We start from the raw sequence: 18424 nt of genomic DNA, 5'->3' as shown, positions 1-18424 counted from the left end.
CTCCAGTCCTCAGGGACCTGGCCGGAGGACCATGAGTGCTCGAACAGCTGTGCCAGCAGCTCAGCTATTACACTATCCAAATTCTTTCAGCAGCCATGGATGGAGATCATCCAGGCCTACTGACTTGTACCCATCCAGCTCCTCCAGGAGCTCCTTAACTATTTCAGAACTAACCATAGGCAGACTGGTGTCATGTGGACATCCATCAGTGATCGAGGTGGGGGAATTGCCTTGGTCGGTACATAGAAATGCTGAAGAGAAGAACTCATGGAAGAGCTCTGCTTTTTTCCCTGCTTCAACCACCAACTGTTCTGATTTGTCCTGCAGGGGACCTATGTTGCTCTGAGCTTTCCTTTTGCCTGCTATATACCTGAAGAAGGACTTTTTATTGTCCTTGATTGTTGAAGCCAGCCTGAGCTCAAGCCCCACCTTGGCCTGTCTAACTGATTCCCTGCAATAGCGTGCCAGGGAGATATATTCCTCCTTGGTGGCTGCTCCCGCCTTCCATTGCCTATGCATCTCTTTCTTTGCCCCTAGACTCTCCTGGAGTTCCCTGTTCAGCCAAGGGGGCTTTTTTGCCCCCTTACCTCCCTTCCTATATGATGGAATAGGCTCCTTTTGAGCCCCAAGGATCACTCCCTTGAGATACCTCCAACCCTCCTGGACCCCCATTTGCTCTATGTTCTTGAGTTGCATCCCCTCACTAACTAGCCTTCTAAGCTTGCTAAAGTTGGCCCTTCTGAAATCCAACACCTTAGCCCCACTAGTTACTTTACCCACCCTTCGCTGGATAATGAACTTGACCAAGTGATGGTCACTATCTCCCAGGCTATCGTGAATGCACTATTACAAACTGTTTTATCCATAACAAGCCTTTATCATCAGACTTTTGCAGAAAAACAAGTGCCATCAGACTCTCTGTAGAAAACAGGTTATACAATCGCATAACTGCATGAATGCACACTTGGTTTACAAATGCCAGAGCTACTCTAGGCCTTGTGGGCCTAAGGAACCATTTCAGTCCTGTCAAGTGTCAAGAGGCTGAACTGTATCCACACTGGGAAAAACAGCATTGTCCATTATTACTACAATTTCTGGTAAAATGGGCATTGGCCATGATTTCCTTTGAAATCAGCCCCCCCAAAATGTTTAAAGGTAGTAGTATAGACTGAGTGAAGTGGCCTTCCACCAATTAGAAGTGAGGGGCAGGGCCAATTGCAGCCTGGGGTGGGGCTACTGAAAAATGTATGTAAAATCAGCTCTGTACACTAATATGGGCAGCAAAAAACACTTAATCTAACCACAACTTAGGTAGGTCCCTAGCTATATGTTTCCAAATGTTTTGTATAGGTATGTGTTGTTCAACTTACTGACTTGTAAAAATATGAGTAACATATAGAGGAAAAATAATGCATTGTGTTTAATAAACACTGTTAAATATTTTGAGCCAGAAAGAGGTACACAAATGTTTCTATTAAAAGCACAACTTAGGAAATGTTTAATATACTTAGAGGTGCATAGAATTCATATCACACATTCTGATGAGTCGTGTTAATGTAGTGTTAAATACTTCAGAACTGTTGGGGGTTTTGAGTTTTTTGCAACAGAAGTGCTGACATTTTTTTTAACTTAAAAAAAAATGAAAGCTAAGAGCTGGTATTTTCTGAGGAATGCCTCACAATGGTCAAGGAGAACCTTGAGTCTAAACAAGCTGAGAACCATTGTGTTAGTGTGATGCTGGATAACAGGAAAACTGAAGTCACCCTTGCTTGTTGCAGGCTTTCTTTTGATCTAGTGTCAGCAACTTAGTCTCAGTCCCTTAGCTTCCTTATCTATACAAGATACTCTGTTATTAAATCAGTGGATTTGCTTGAATGAGGAGTTTGGGTTCTGTCTGAATATCTCAAGAATTGAAGCTAATGCTGCTTGGCACTATGACTTTCCCAGAGTAAGTCATAGTGTCAAGCAGAGGAAGGAAGGCAGCCAGGCCCCCCAAAGAAGAGATGCAAGGTGGGCAACTCCCTACTAAGGGGGACTAAGGGAGTGATCTGCCACTCCAACTCCCTAACCTGTGAGGTCTGCTGCCTCCCAGGGGCTCACATCTGGGATGTGACTGAAAGAATCCCAAAACTTGTCCAGCCCTCTGACCACTACCCCAAGCTCCTCATGCATGTGGGAGCAAATGACACTGCCAGGAACAATCCTGGCCAGGTTATGAGAGTCTACAGAGCTCTGAGCTCAAGGTGTTGGGGTGAAGGTAGTTTTCTCTTCAGTCCTCCCAGTTGCAGGCCACGAGTACAGGAGGGATAGATGTATAGAAGAAGTAAACAGAAGACTCTGGTGTTGGTGCTAACATGAGGGCTTCGGTTTCTTTGACCATGGCACGCACCTCTGGGACTGTGGCCTACAGGGAAGGGATGGCATCCACCTACTGAATGGCCTATAATAACTGGGCCATCACCTCACATTGATTCATCCAGGAACCATGGAATTCACCCAGGAACAGAGACAAGAACCCAGCATTTAAAAGACAAAAGACTCTGCAGAACCAACAACTCTACCTTTGTACCCCACCATTACAGACACCTGAAACTGCACATCCCTGCATGAAGCACACATGCTCAGTATGCCAGGGGTTGACCCTTGCCTGGGCATGCCTCCTGTCACTAGGGTCACACAAGGTCTGCCCCTATAAAAAGAGGCAGTGAAGACAGACGCAGTGGGAACGCCATTTCCAACCAGACCAGACCAGCTTTACGTCACCTATCCACCCCAGAGGCCCTGCCAGCGACCCCCTCTGGACAACACCAAGCTGAAGGAGACCCTGACTGGCCACCGAGGATCAACTTCCAGCCTGAGATAGGTAGATATTACCTGCACACCAACTCCTACAATTTGGACTCTCTCTCTCTCTCTCTCTCTCTCTCTCTCTCTCTCTCTCTCTCTCTCTCTCTCCCCTCCTCCTCTCCCCTCCTGGACTTAAGTGGACTTCAGCCCCTGCACTAAGCCTCTCTAACCCCTGCTGCCATTGTATGTGCATGCATGTGTGTGTGTGGGTGCAAGGGAACCAATAAGACATTGTGTTACCATCTTCCCTGTTCAATAAAACCACTGTCATTTGCAACCCTGAGTTGGGTCATATTTTACTGAATCCCAGTCCCTTCCCTATCTTAAATTCCAGCCTCATTCTCATTCAGCTCCAGTCCCCAACCTCTCTGCTAGTTTCCCGATTTCTTCCCAATTCCATCTCCCATTTTCTGCCACCTCTCAGCCTCTCCTTGCTTTTCTGCTGTCCCTGCTGCCTTTCAGCCTCCTGTGCCATCTACTGCCTTTTCCCTGTGACTTTTTGCTGCCTTTTTCTGCTTTCCTGCTGCCCTGCTGCCTTTCAGTCTTTCCTGCCACTTTTCCTGTGATTTTCTGCTGTCCCTCTCTCTGTTTTCAGGCTTTCCCCGCACCTTCTGTAGTCCCCAAAATCAATATAAGCCCCCAATGCAATGCTGTAGTTGGCAGAGCTAATCTAACACTGGCATGCATCTACCAAGGCATCTTGAGCAAGGCTGAGGATGTCATACTCCCCCTCTATTTGGCCTTAGTGAGACTGCAGCTGGAGTACTGCATCCAGTTCTTGGCGCCGCACTTCAGGAAAGATGTGGAGAAGCTCAGGAGAGACCAAAGAAGGGCCACGTGCATGATTAGAGGCCTACAGACCAGGTCATACAAGGAGAGGCTGGAAGACTTGGGACTGTTCAGCTCAAAGAAGAGAAGACTGAGAGGGGACTTGGTGACAGCCTATAAGTACATCAAGGGCATACATCAGGGCCTGGGGGAGCATCTGTTCACCAAAGCCCCCCAGGGGAGGACAAGAAATAATGGACACAAGCTGATTGAAGATTGCCTCAGGCTAGATGTGTAATCCAGGTGGTACTCCAAGATGTACCCCCTCCTCAATTGAAGGGATCAGAGCAGGTGCACAAGCATTGTAGGAGGTGTAGAGATCTGCCTCCCCGTATAGAGCAGAGCCAGATTACCAATGGGAACTTAACCATATACCTTTTAATGAGAGAACAGTAGTGGGAACATAACAGGTATAAACCAGGGGGGTATAGGGGACACTACAATGCCCCAAGGGGGGAGGATTCAACAAAGGTTAGACACTTACAATCATTGACAAAAGACAGGGTTAGCAAAATATAAAATACAAACAGCAGAACAAACAATAGTGGTGGGCGAAATATAAAAGGCACAAAATACAAAATGTCAAATAACAAGAAATATAGGGCCTAGGTACCTGAAGGGGGGGAGGGGGAGAGGAGGAAAACACAATGACCCCTTTCCACTGCAACAAGAAATTCTCCTTGTCACTTCACTCACTCTAAGTCATCCTAGCTAGGACTTGAACACAGATCTTGTATGTGGTAGGCAGAAACTCTACCACACAGCCAGCAGTGCTGGCACTACTTCAAGCTGCTAGGGGACTTAACCTTCCAGGAGCCTCGGCCTCATGTCAAGCTTCCTGGCCTCTTATTGGAGGAGCTGAAAGCAGAGCTAGGAACCTCTCAGGTCGTTGCTCAGATCCTTGCTGGAACTGGAGAACCTCTCCTGCTGGCCACAGCCTCTCACAGGGGATCCTGGAGCCCAGCGGGGAGCCTCTCCTGCCAGCCACACACCGTGCTGCTGAGGGTTCAACTGCTGCCTGCAGGTCCCACTCCTTCAGGTTCTTCTGGGGCAACTGCTCCCACCCTGCTGGCCCAGCTCTTTGTCAGCTCTTTGAAACTCCTTCCTTGTGGTTCCTCTCTGGTCTCCCCTGACTCAGCTGTGCTGCCCCTTTTATCCCTCTCCCGGTGACCCAAGGGACCAATCAGGGGACATGGAGGGTGATTCTCTGGGGTCAAGTGTTGAGGGTTTGCAACAGGCTCCCCCCAGAAGTGGTAGTCCCCCACCCTGGCAATCTTCAAAAAAGGGTCTTGACACCCATCTTGATGGAGTCATCTGATCCCAGCAGTCTTTCCTGCCCAAGTGCAGGGGGACTGGACCCGATGATCTGTAAAGTCCCTTATCGCTCCTAACTACTATGAAACTGTGAAATTAGAATATTACCTTTGGTTCTAGTCTAAGTAGAGGCATTACAGCGAGCACATGCTAACTATGGAATGCTATATGACTTTAAAATTAGAACATGCTGTAAGAAACTGCATATTAAGGGTCAGGACTCTGATATGCACAGATCTAGGCCCCAGCCCTGTGTCATGCAGCCCAGAGGCCTGTTCAGGGGTCCATGGGGTATTCTGTGGGCTGTGGCCATATGCTATTTTGGGTATGTAAGGTGGCATGAAGCCCAGTCTTGACACGTGGGACTGGAAAGATGCAGCAAGAGTCCCTGATCCTGGCATGTGGGGGCAGCATGTGGCCCCAAGACTTGATCTTGGCACACAGGGCCTAAGCAAGATGACACAAGGCCATGAATTGCAGCATGTGGGGACAGGTAGGGACAGTGTGGGTTCCCATCCTGGTGCGTGGTAGGCACGGGTGGTATTGGGCCCCAGGAAACAATCTTGGCATGGAGCATTGACATGCAGGTCCAGGCAAGGGTGGTGCAGGGCTTGATCCAGGCATGCAGGCACAATCCTGGTGTATGGGGCCCAATCCAGCCACTGAACCAGCCCTGAGCCACTCATTTGAACCACAGAGCCAAAAGGTTGACCATTTCTAGGGAGCTGGTAAGCAGGGGCATGTGTAGTGGTGGTGGATGGGCTGGAAGAAGGTGGGCAGTGGGGTCCTGCAGGGTTCAGTCCTTGGACCAGTGTTATTTAATATCTTCCTCAGCAATTTGGATGAGGGTGTGGAGAGCACCCTCTCCAAGTTCGCAGATGATACTAAGTTATGGGGCAAAGTTAACACACTGGAGGGCAGGGAGCAGATACAGGTCTTTCTTATGTCATGACATTGCTGTCCACAGTGGCAAAAGGAGTAGAACCTGTTCCCAAACTTGTCAGATGTTAAAGGTGCATGACAGTCCAGAGCTATTTAGAGAGAGGCTATTTCTATGTATATGCAGACTGATCCTTGAAGATCAAGGACAAATAATCTGGCTTACTCTTCTTTGACTGCAAAAGTATTACAACAAAACTGTTGTTGCAACGTATCAAACTAGACACTGTTTTTACATTACAAAGCATTTAAACAATTGTAGCATTCTGGAGGATTTTTTTGAATGCTTAAAAATTATTTGTAAAAGGATCCTTTATGTATGATAGAATCCATTTATTAAAATGAGAAATCATATACAGTGTCACCATGTGGCAGTTTGGAGGGAGTTGACCAATCTGCGGTTAGGCTGGGGTTAATACTGTAAGAGGAAGTGCATGGTGCCAGGCAGGATGACTATAAGGAACCACTGAGGCCAACAAGGGACTGAATTAGTTAAGGAGTATGGAGAAAAACTTGCTCTAAGTACATTAAAAGTCTTCTCAGATTTCTTTTTACAAATGAAAAAAAGTTTGGTGTAGTTTTATTTCATTGTGAATATTTAGCCTCTTACTAATGTTCTTTAATCTGAAAAAAATCTGTTTTATTCTCCTGGTAGAAAAAACTTACCCACACAGCTTGTTAAGACATTTACTCTCCCATAAGAAACTGTCCTGTGAGTGATTTAACTCATTATTCCCAGAGTGGGTGTTTCCTAGAGTAGCCATTTTTACTCAGAGCAAAAAAAGCTTGAACTTCTTGAACACTCATACTTTCTCCATACTTTCTCCAGGGAAACTAAAAACACTATCCCAGGAGAAACTAAAGTTCTGTACAAGGTCTTAGGATGCTATGGCATCAACTGGGGCCAATGCAGCATTGTATAATATATTTTATTACTTATGGGACAAAAGGTAAATACAGTATAGAGTTACTGTATTCAAATTACCCTCCTAAATCAGTGTTTAGTCACATAAACCCTGGTCTGCAACTCTATCTGACAATCCAACCACAGTTTTTGAGACCTGTAACAGTTTTAGTTAGATAAATCAGGATTTAAGCATATTTGCCCACCTATGCTATTGTCTCTGTTGCTATTTTTTAAAACTGCAAAATAGAAATATTTTTCCAGCTACTTGTTCATTTTTGTTGCAACTAGAAATTTGGGGGTCTTTTATGAAAAATGTCTTTCCTTCTTTTTCAGGATTAGATTTAGCAAAAGAAGTATTGTTACCAAGTAGAAATAGACATTTTCATGTTCTGCGGTACTTAGTCTTTTTTGTTGTTTACTTGGCCTTTTCTCCTGCTAGTAATGAAGACCTATGCAACTGACTTAGAAATCAAGAGAGGTGATACATGACAATTATCCTGGTATTGATTGATCCTGGTTCTGGTGTTCCTAGTGTTGAAATTTATGCATAATATGCTCATTTGCAAATCTCAAAAAGACAAGCATATTTGTTATTTTCCCCAACATTCATGTAACAAGAGGAGTTAGATAATATTAGAAAATATTCAATACAACAGATTCAGAGGCAGAGTTTAATAGGCAGTGTCAATTTCAGAAACTGTACCCAGCCCCAATGAATTATGTTTTTTACAGAAGTATAATCGGGGAAGTGTGATAAATACACATCTACTAGGTTCTGTAAAAAACCAAAAACTAGCTTTAGAGATGTCTTTCGTTTAAGAAATTAAAATAACAGAAAATGCTGTACCCAAACAAACTTTCAACAGCTCAATAAACAGGGAAATTCCCTTTACCATGAAAAATATGAACTGCTTTCATTTAAATGAAATAAAACCCCCAAGTGTTTTCTGCAGTATTATTTGGCTATTTGTGTTCCCTTCACTCTTCACCCCCATCATCTCTTCTTTATTTACTACAGTTGTTTTCTTCAGCCACTTTTGTCAAGTCTTAATTTAGATTATAAATTTAGCAGAAACTTTCTCTCACTGTGGGTTTATACAGTTCTCAGAATCAGGCAGTCCAATCCAGATTGTATTAAACTGTATTAACGTAGCTACTAGCTACGTGTTATCTTGATTTCATATTGCTGTAGTGCAAGATCTGCAATACCCACTGTCATCTCAAATCAAAACTTGTGATAGGTTAGGCAGGTTGGGAATGGGTCTGAGACAAATCCTAAATCAACTTGTGCTGATTTAAATCTCCTTGTGGAAATTAGGTAAAACTAGCTTATAGTGCTCCAGCCCAAACGTGAGTATTTAAATAAGTCCTTAGTCTGTGTTGCCTGCACCAGGAAACGTAACTTTCCCTAGAGGCACTTAGTGTATTTGCTCTACTTCTACTTGTATTCATGCTGTCAGTGTCCTGCATGAATTATTCTCAGTCAGTGAAGGCCACTGCATCAGCTAGCAAATCAATCACCATCTGAACATTCCTTCTCTGCACTAAAACTATGTACCATGTCTCCAACATCAATTCCTTTTCTTCCAAAATAAACTGGTTTTTTTTTTATTAATGCCCACCAACTTTGAAACCACCCTCTAGTATGCAAACTGTGAATAATATAGTAGTGGAGTGAGGGAGTCAAGTTCTTCCCCCCAAAACTTATCCCAATAAATTGTGCCTAATCTTTGATTCCTTTGGCTTTTTTCTGTGCCCCAAAACTGTACTCTAGAATTGCTTCCCACCAGCTGGGAAACTAGGAACTGAATACTGTCCCATCTATTAGGTGCTTAAATGAGGCAAAGTGCAAATTTATTCCAATCTACCTATTCTAGCCCCTGAAAAAAATAATTAATGTAAAAGGTGGATGATATTCCTCCTCCTTGCTACTTTTGTATGACTCAGTCTTAAGGGTGAGATGATGGCATGTCACAAAGCAGAGGTATAAATGGATTTTTCAAGTTATGAATAGATGGAAGAGAAGCGTACTTGCGCATGAAGATCCACTTAGACACCTAATTAGTGTTTTTAAGTATCTCATCCTGTACAAATCCTGTTCTAATTAATATTTTAGTGTACAGGGACAGTTCAAGTATACCAAACTTGAAGTGAAATGTAGACTAGTTCAGCAGAGAAAAATACAGGATCAAGTGGACAATCATAGGTGGTTTACCAGCAACAGAGGGCATCAGTGACCCATGTGCATTTAGGAGGAGTGGTGGAGACATCAATAGGCATGGCTGGGTATGGTCTAGACCAGTGGTTCTCAACCCGTGGCCCACAGGCTACATGCGGCCCAATCAGCATACTGCCGTGACCCATTTGACAATAGATAAAAAATATTTTTTAAATAGATACACAGGAAATAAGTTGTATGGGTGCAGCCCACAACATCCTCATCAGTGATCTGGATGAGGGGATGGAAATCACCCTGTCCAAATTTGCGGATGACACAAAAATATGGGGTGAAGCTAACACCCTGGAGAGGAGGAATCAGATCCAGGCTGACCTAGACAGGTTGGGGAAGTAGGCAGAGAGCAACAGGATGCAATTCAATAAGGGCAAGTGCAAGGTGATACATCTAGGGAGAAAGAACTGCCATAATACCTAGAGGCTGTGGGGCAAACTTCTCATCATCGCTGAGGCAGCAAGTGATCTTGGAGTCCCTGTCGACTCCAGGATGAACATGAGTCGCCAATGTGATGAAGTAGTCAGCAGAGACAATCGCACCTTGTCGTGCTTCCATAGGTGCTTCACAAACAGGCCCAAGGAGGTGATTCACCCTCTCTATACAGCACTGATCAGGCCGCAGCTGGAGTACTGTATCCAGTTCTGGATGCCACAGTTCAAGCGGGATGCAGACAACCCGGAGAGGGCCTAACAAAGAGCCATTCATTTGACTGGAGGCCTGCAGGGAAGGCCCTACAAGGAAAGCCTAAGGGACCTTAACATCTTCAGCCTCTCTAAGAGAAGTCTAAGAGGGGACCTTGTGGCAGTGTACAAATTCATAAGGGGAGAGCAACATGAAGTAGGCAATGATCTGTTTACCAGGGCACCCCCTGGAACAACAAGGAACAATGGCCATAAGCTACTGGAGAGTAGGTTTAGACTGGACATTAGAAAAAGGGTTTTCACAGTCAGGGTTGCCAGAGTCTGGAATGGGCTCCCAAGGGAGGTGATGCTTACCCCATCCTTGGGGGTCTTCAAGAGGAGACTGGACAGGCACCTAGCTGGGATCCCAGGATCCCAGGTTTGGTGACCCTTTTCTTGCCTGCCAGGGGCAGGGGGTCGGACTAGATGGCCCACTGAGGTCCCTTCCAACCCTATAATCTATGAGTCTATATTGGAAGCTGCAAGTGTGGCTTACTGTGGCAAATAGGTTGAGAACCACCATTCTAGACAAGCCTACATGGCACTTGCTAGGAGATGGGGAAAAAAAACAATAAATCTGTGTAAGACAAGAATCTTACTTTCTAGTTTTAAGTAAACTGTGAACACAAACATTGTACATTTTGGGTTAATTTTTGCTAGGAACTTAAATGCAGATTTTTTTTAAACTTGCACACCTTGTTTAAGTTTTTCTCATTAAATCTGCTGGCAAGGAAAAGTGCTCTAGTGCACAGACAGTTTATCAAACTGTTGCTGCACACCCTAGCAATAAGTGCTCTCACATGCCTACTTAAGAGACAGAATTCTTTCTTGCCAAACATCATCTGTAAAAAGATAAAAACACCATTTGGTATCTCCCTTATTTTGACTTATTTTTCATACATTACAGGTTGGATCTAGGAAAGTGTCAAAAGTGAAGAATTGGAGTAAGTTGAAGTATAAGTAAGGGTAAAGCTTAAACAAGTGTACGCAATTAGTGAATAACAGGAAACATTTCAAAATACAGGAGCCCTGTTTCTCATGTGCAGCCAGGTTGTGCAATACATATTCATGATGACCAGGTCTTGAATATAGATTATGTAAAACCAATAAAAGTGGGCCAGAAATGCTCAGTCAGTCATAAGAGTTTTGGGGTTCTTAGGAAACACTGTTTTTTCTTTAGAGGTTTGATATAACTATACATCACAAACGCATGTGCCCATACTAGAAAAAGAATTAGAACTTTAAATGTTTTTAAATTCATATTTGTAAAAATTATGCCTAAGTGACACTGTAATCCATAAATAGATAAATGGGTGAATGAGCCTCACTGAATCTTGTTATTCCCACTGCTCCTTAAAATAAATAGCAGAAAGTAAGAGAACAAATATAATTATACCCATAATTATAACATGAGTATAGCCACTTGCAAAATGAAATATTGATTAATCATTACCTTCAGTAATGATTCTGGAAGAAATACTAACTTTAGCAGAGGACTTCTGGTGTTTTGAAGTGTGTATGTAGGACCCAAAGCAAAAAACATTTTGATTTTTTGAGCTAGTTGTGGCATTGATGAAAATGCAATGAAACCTGGAAAGGAGAACATAAAGCCAAATTTGTCATCAGACTTCCTTCAAACACTCAGTTTGGTTCAGCTCAGCCTTCATCCTGATTCATAATGTAGAGCTTGTTCACAGAAAAGGAAGAAAAGCTACTGATTTGTACAACTGAAGGCACTTTCAGAACTACATTTATTGCTTGAAAATCCTGTTGCTTGGATAAAAGCTAGTAGGAAATTTGTACCTCTAGCCAAATACATCTGAGAATGGCTGGGGACATTGACAAGACCAAAGCTGTGGTCTGGCAGTGCCCTCATGCATTTAGATGATTTCAGAAACAGGCTTCAAGGCCCTGGGGAAAAGGTAAGGCAAAGAAAAAAATTAGACGACCAGAAAAGAGAGAGGAAGAACTATCCAACTATTATTATAAAAAGAGGAAAGTTTTCATTTGTTTGCTTGATTATAAATCCAGATTGAGGAGCCACTTTAAAGCTCCTAAATGCAACTCCTTCGGCATTTTGGAATTTGGATTGGAGGGAGACCTCAAGGATGGGAAAAGCTCAAGCAAAACATGTAATTCAGTTGAACACTGCTATCTGTGAGAGACTATCCATAATCAGCAACCAGACACCTACTGATAAGCCTCTGTAGAAAGCATAGCTTGGATTCCTACTAAGTTTAATAGAAACAAGAGTTAGAATGATCACCAGCAAGCAAAGTGACCAGAAAATTGCTGCCAGAGCCATGATGAATAGATAGACGGGGAAAGAGGTTTTTAAAAGGAACACAGAAAGGGGTTACTTTACTCTGTTAATTCATACAACCACAAAGATGTCCACAGTAGTAAATGTAACATGTTTTTAACTGTTTACTGATACATTTTTACTTCTCCCTTAGGTATTAATTTTCCTGGCAAAAGGATACATATAATGCATTCACCTTTGCAAAGTTTGAGAAACCCTAAGAAAATATAATTTATATCTATTTGAATAGGGTCAGTGAAAGTAGGCAAACATACATACTAGATATCCAGAGAAGTCATTGAAGAGGTAAGTGTCTGCCTGGGAAATTAAAAAAGGATTTTTCTCTGTCTGCTATTTATTACATCCCAACCAAGCAAGTCTTCTCTTACAGACTAGTAAGATATTGGCTATGCTATCCTGAGACCTCTTTCACTATCTTCCCTGCAAGCAATTATATTTGCTCTTGTAATATTTGCAAATCAATTTTCCTCCTCTATGCTAAATTCTATGTATTACATTTCTCTATATATGTTGAGTGCTCATGCAGTGCAATACAACGTCAGCTGCAGTGACCACTAGTACATCAAAAGTCCTGAAAGTGGTGACATCTACTAGATAACAATTCGGAGCTGTCTGAATTTAGTTTACTCATCTAAGCAGAAAGGATGTATACAACTGATTGAAAGCCACAGAAAACAGTGGCACATGGACACTCAGGCCATGACCTGGTTATTTTATATCATGTTTAAAGTGTCTGCACACAGCTGGTGTCACATGATTAATGGCACATGCATTAACCACAGACAAATTGCATAGACTAATTAATGCAGTTATTTCAGCCTTAGCCAAAAAAACTCAGGAGAATATACCCAAGTAAACCACAGTCACTTTGGAGACATCCATAATGAATACATTCAAAGCAAATCATGCGCAATAGAAATTCGGGCTATGCAAAGCTTCAGGTGCTGATATGATTTGGAGGAGATTTGGCCCAATTTGCTGGCCAAATCTCTGAATTCAGATTGAACCAGGGGACCAATTAAAAAGCACAAATCAATTCAAAGCTCTCTGAATTGATTCAGAAAAGATGCAGAGAGCTTCCGTGATTCGGGCAGTCCCTGCCTGCTGCAGCAGGGAGGTGGACCTGGACTCAGAGCTGGAGTTGGGGGTGGGGAGGTAGGGATGGAAAAGGGGGGAGGGAACCATGGGGGGACTCCTGCCAGGCCCCATCCCCTGCCTGCTCCCCCATCCCCCACAACCCCTGCCCACTCCCCCAGCCCTCATCCATAGATGCTTCTCAAGCAAATCCCAGGACGTCATTCTCCCCTTGTACTCAGCCTTAATGAGGCTGCAGCTGGAGTACTGTGTCCAGTTTTGGGCTCCACAATTCAAAAAGGATGTGGAGAAGCTTGAGAGAGTCCAGAGAAGAGCCATGCGCATGATCAGAGGTCAGGGAAGCAGACCCTACAATGACAGGCTGAGAGCCCTGGGGCTCTTCAGCCTGGAAAAGCGCAGGCTCAGGGGTGATCTGATGGCCACCTACAAGTTTATCAGGGGTGACCACCAGTATCTGGGGGAACGTTCGTTCACCAGAGCGCCCCTAGGAATGATGATTAGGTCAAATGGTCATAAACTACTACAAGACCATTTCAGGCTGGACATAAGGAAGAATTTCTTTACTGTCCGAGCCCCCAAGGTCTGGAACAGCCTGCCACCGGAGGTGGTTCAAGCGCCTACATTGAACACCTTCAAGAGCAAACTGGATGCTTATCTTGCTGGGATCCTATGACCCCAGCTGACTTCCTGCCCTTTGGGCAGGGGGCTGGACTCGATGATCTTCCGAGGTCCCTTCCAGCCCTAATGTCTATGAAATCTATGAAAGCCCCACCCATGGCTGCCCCACCCGGCCCCAGGTCCTGATGCTTTAAAAACAGCCCCTACTCACCAGCTGCTGCCCAGTGGGGGTGTGATTTCTGCTGCCCCCCACTGCCCCATTTTGCATGGGGGGCTCTGCCATAAGCCCCTGAACCCCTGCCCTGCTGTCCCAGCCCCCCCCCCCGCCATGGCTGCCCACCTGCCCCAGCTCTGGCCCTTTAAGAAAAGAAAAAAAAAACACCCTAAACTCATGAGCTCTTGCTCCTCCCCTCCCCCAGCCACTGCCGCATTGGACCAGGCCTGCTGCTCTCCACCTGACCACCGCAGCATCTCCCCCCGACTTGGGCTCGGGCCTCCCCCACTCAGGCCTGGGCCCACTCCTCCCGTTCCCCCACCACCATGAGGTCACCCTGGGCCTGCTGCTTTTCCTGCTATGGTGGGCCAGCTTCTCCCCACCCTTGGGCCCAGTCCTCCCCTGCACTGGGCCTGGGTCCACTCCTCCCCTCCCCATACCTCTGCAGTGGGGTGGGGGAGCAGGCCCAGACCCCAAGCAGCAGGGGGTAAAGGGGGAGCAGGCCTAGATGCAGGGGGGGCACGGAGCTCCATCCCCATCCACTGTCATTTCTGATGGGCAATTGGCTAGTTATTTTATACATTCTTAGTCTCAAGAATTTTACAATGCAATGACACAACATAGTTTCTCTCCCTGAATGTTTTCTGGATCTCAGCACTGATTTCACAGATTTCATAGACATTAGGGCTGGAAAGGACTTCGAAGATCATCGATTCCAACCCCCTGAGCCAGGGGTAAGAAGTCAGCTAGGGTTAAAGGATCCCAGCAAGATAGGCATCCAAATGTTTCTTAAAAAAGTCCAGAGTAGATGCTTGCACCACCTCTGGAGGCAGTCTATTCCAGGCCTTGGGGACTCGGATAGTGAAAAAGTTTTTCCCTATGTCCAGCCTGAAACGGTCTTGGAGGACCATTTGACTGTTTAACCTTGTTATCCCTTGGGGCAGTCTGGTGAACAGGTGTTCCCCCAGATCCTGATATTCACCCCTTATATACTTATAGGCATCCACCAGGTCCCCCCTGAGCCTATGCTTTTCCAGGCTGAAGAGTCCCATGGCTCTCAGCCTCTCATCATAGGCCCTCTGATCATGTGCATGGCACTCCTCTGGACTCTCTCAAGCTTCTCCACATCCTTTTTGAATTGTGGAACCCAAAACTGGACGCAATACTCCAGCTGCGGCCTCACCAAGGCTGAGTACAACGGGAGAATGACATCCTGGGATTTGCTTGAGAAGCATCTATGGATGCAAGCCAGAGTTTTGCTCACTTTATTAGCCGTAGCATCACATTGAAGGCTCATGTTCATCTTGTGGTTGATCATGACCCCCAAGTCCCTCTCATCCATAGTGCTAGCCAGTGTAACACTGCCAAGCCTATAAGGATGCTTCAGGTTTTTCTTCCCATGGTGGAGAACCTTGCATTTTTTGGTGTTAAACACCATCAGGTTCTTGTCCGCCCATTTCCTGAGCCTGTCAAGTTAGCCTGGATTGCCCTCCTGTTCTCAGGCATGGATGCTTTACTCCAAAGTTTGGTATCATCGGCGAACTTGGCCAGACCTCTTCTGACTCCAATGTCCACATCATTAATGAAGATGTTAAATAGTATAGGCCCAAGAACAGAGCCTGGAGGGACCCCACTGGTCACAGGGTACCATGATGATTGACTTCCATCAACCACCACCCTCTGGGTCCAACCACGGAGCCAATTCCCCAGCCAGCAGATCATGGTGGACCCGAAGCCACAGTTGGCTAGTTTTGCCAAAAGGTGATCATGGGAGACCAGATCGAAGGCTTTTTTGAAGTCAAGATCTACAACATCAATCTCCTCTCCCTTGTCCAGGTGATAGGTCACCTGGTCATAAAAGGAAATAATATTGGTCAAGCAAGACCTGCGACAGGTCTTATGCAATGGTCTAGGACAGACATTGCATAAATCAGTTTGACCCAAATCAGTTAAGGCTGATACTACATTCAACCAAGTTGATCTCAAACTGGTTTCAACCATTTTCAAACTGGTTTATGTGCACTGAACATCTGTTCTGTTACAGGTTTAAACCAGTTTCTGATCACTTAAACTGGTTTATGTGTAATGTCTGTCCATAGCCTAGCTGAATAAGAGATGTTTCAACCTTTGCAAAGAACATTTATATGTAGTAAGAAATTACTTTAGCGGTCCTCTATCCCCCCTCCCCTCCCCCCCCCAAAAAAGATTAGGCAATAGTTTGACTGCTCATCTAATTTTGTTTCATGTGAGGTGAAAGCCGTACCTGTGTCTCCTGGATTTCCTCTGCCACAAGGAATTCTGTTCAATGCAAGGTAATAACCATCATGCATTAAGACTTCATGATCCTCACAGGGGTATCCTTTGTACCAGATCATCTCACACTGCCAAATGAAGACCAAAGGCTTTGGACTAACATTGCTTGTACATATCTCTATACTTTCTTATCTAGTACAAGCAAGGGAGATAGGCCAAGAAAATAGATTTGTTTAATTATCATGTGCCCCTGCACTTCCAAGTTCCAAATAAGTCAATGGAAATATGTTTGATCAGTGCAGGTACCAGCCTATCCTCATATAGTATCTATTTTTATCTGTTTTTAGAGGATGGGAGTTTTCCTCATGAATTTTCTATTTTAATTTGTCCCAAACTAGGAACCTGAAAGCCCAGAAATCTACCAGAAGTAAGTTTGGTAAACTTTCCCTTCTCTTCTATCACTAAACCAAATGAAGAATGCTGCTGAGAAAAGGTCTGAGGTAGAGATGGCTGAAAAGAAGGCAACTATTTATTGTCATTAATTTATTTTTCATATTTTGGAAATGTGAAAAGCTTCAGTAGCTACACAGGATCTAAGTGAATTATGATTCAAGAGGATTGTCACGAAGAAGATAGTTGTCATTTTAGGAGGAAAACAATTCTCTGTGATCAATCCATGAAATATGACGTACCTAAAACAGGCACAAACTGAGGGAAAGGGGAAAGCTGCTATTTGACTGCAAAATGTCAAGACCTTCTATATGACTGCAAAATGTTTGATGCCAGCACAATAAATGAGGACACAGCTCTAACATCTCCTGTCCCACTGTAGATAGTCTGAACAGCCCCAAAATAGCATAGTAATAAGTGGCAAAAACTCCTGTTTTTGCAAATTGTATGGAAGCCTTGCTCTGAAGTGCAAACAGCAGGTAAAGATGATAAAGTCTTTGTTTTGTATCTGAATATAACTTAGGACATTGATGAAATTACTAATAACAAATTCAATGACTTGTATCTGTGATTGTGTCGAACAGGCTGGTGACTGTCTAGATTGCCTTTCTGAGGATCCCTCAAGAAATGTAAAGAGTGCAAATAGTAGCATAACTAGGGATAAGTGAGGGGAGCACTGGCCTTGGATGCCAACTTAGGATGAGCACCAGAATTGCCTCCACCCCCTGAAGAGTCCACACCCTAGTAGCACTGCTTTATGGCATTGCTCTTGCAGCAGTAGCTGGGTGCATGGCCTTTGCACTGATGCTGTAAGAGCAGCAGCTTGGGCAGGCAGACCATGCTAGGGACATTTTGAGTTTCTGGCGTAGGTGAGACTGCTGCACTCATCCTCCTCCCTGCTCTTGCAACCCAGGCCCCTCCAGTGCTCTGCCTGCCTGCACCCCATTCTCTGGGAAGCCGTGTCCCTCCAGCGTTCTGTCCCTTTCCTTCCCCTTCCCCCACATTTACTTGAAAAGTTCACCCAAGGTGCAGCCCTGCTTGTTATTCTTCAGAGGGTCTCTAATGGATTCTGTGGTCATCTTGCTTCCCTGCCTCGCACTTACTAGCCAATTATCTTGGGATATTTATTAGGTTAATTCCATGTGAAAACAAAGAAAGGATTATTGTGCTATGTGGAAAAAGCTTACAATATTCATGAATTGCTCAGGATTAAGATCAACATCTCTCCTTCCTCTGGCTTCTTCCAAGTTAACAGTTCTTTGCATAATGTACACCACTGTAATGAACAGCCACATCTTGGATCTCTGTAAGGCATCCTAGGAACAGACAATCCATCTTGCTTTTGCTAAGATACATTAACCCCTTGGTTTTGTCCAAAATGTATAATCCATTATGCAACAAAAAAAGTTTTGGCCAACATTTTGCTGCTGCCCTTGCCCTTGTACCCTCTTCATGTTTTGAGTTGAAGAAAATCTATTTAGAATATTGACCGAAAAATTAATGTCCATGTTTTTCTTAGATGTAAACTGCTAGGTATAACCTGTGAAACATCTAACATATTTAAATACATAGCCATGCTGCAAAGTGATGCCTTATCACCACAGTCTGATTCCCAGTTGTCATGAGGAATAATCAACCATATGTTGTTATTGCAAAAGAAGGCAACAGCATAGGAGGATGTATGAGCAGGTGTATTCATGGGAAGGTGAAAATCATGGGAAAA

At 44.3% G+C, this 18424-nt stretch overlaps 1 protein-coding gene across 1 annotated transcript in view; it reads right to left on the bottom strand.

Annotated features, from left to right (window-relative positions):
• The window catches only part of LOC102560557 (lipase member M), a 68546-nt gene extending 50550 nt beyond the window's left edge, over positions 1 to 17996 (bottom strand). The window contains exon 1 of the mRNA XM_006269070.2: positions 17889 to 17996. Within this exon, the coding sequence (XP_006269132.2) occupies positions 17889 to 17996 (108 nt within the window). The remainder of the gene's footprint in view (positions 1 to 17888) is intronic.
• Positions 17997 to 18424: the final 428 nt, after the last annotated feature.

This window comes from Alligator mississippiensis, chromosome 6 (assembly GCF_030867095.1).
Source record: "Alligator mississippiensis isolate rAllMis1 chromosome 6, rAllMis1, whole genome shotgun sequence".
Taxonomy (NCBI): domain Eukaryota; kingdom Metazoa; phylum Chordata; order Crocodylia; family Alligatoridae; genus Alligator; species Alligator mississippiensis.
The sequence above is the reverse complement of the archived record's forward strand: the minus strand, read 5'-3'. Positions and strand labels throughout refer to the sequence as shown.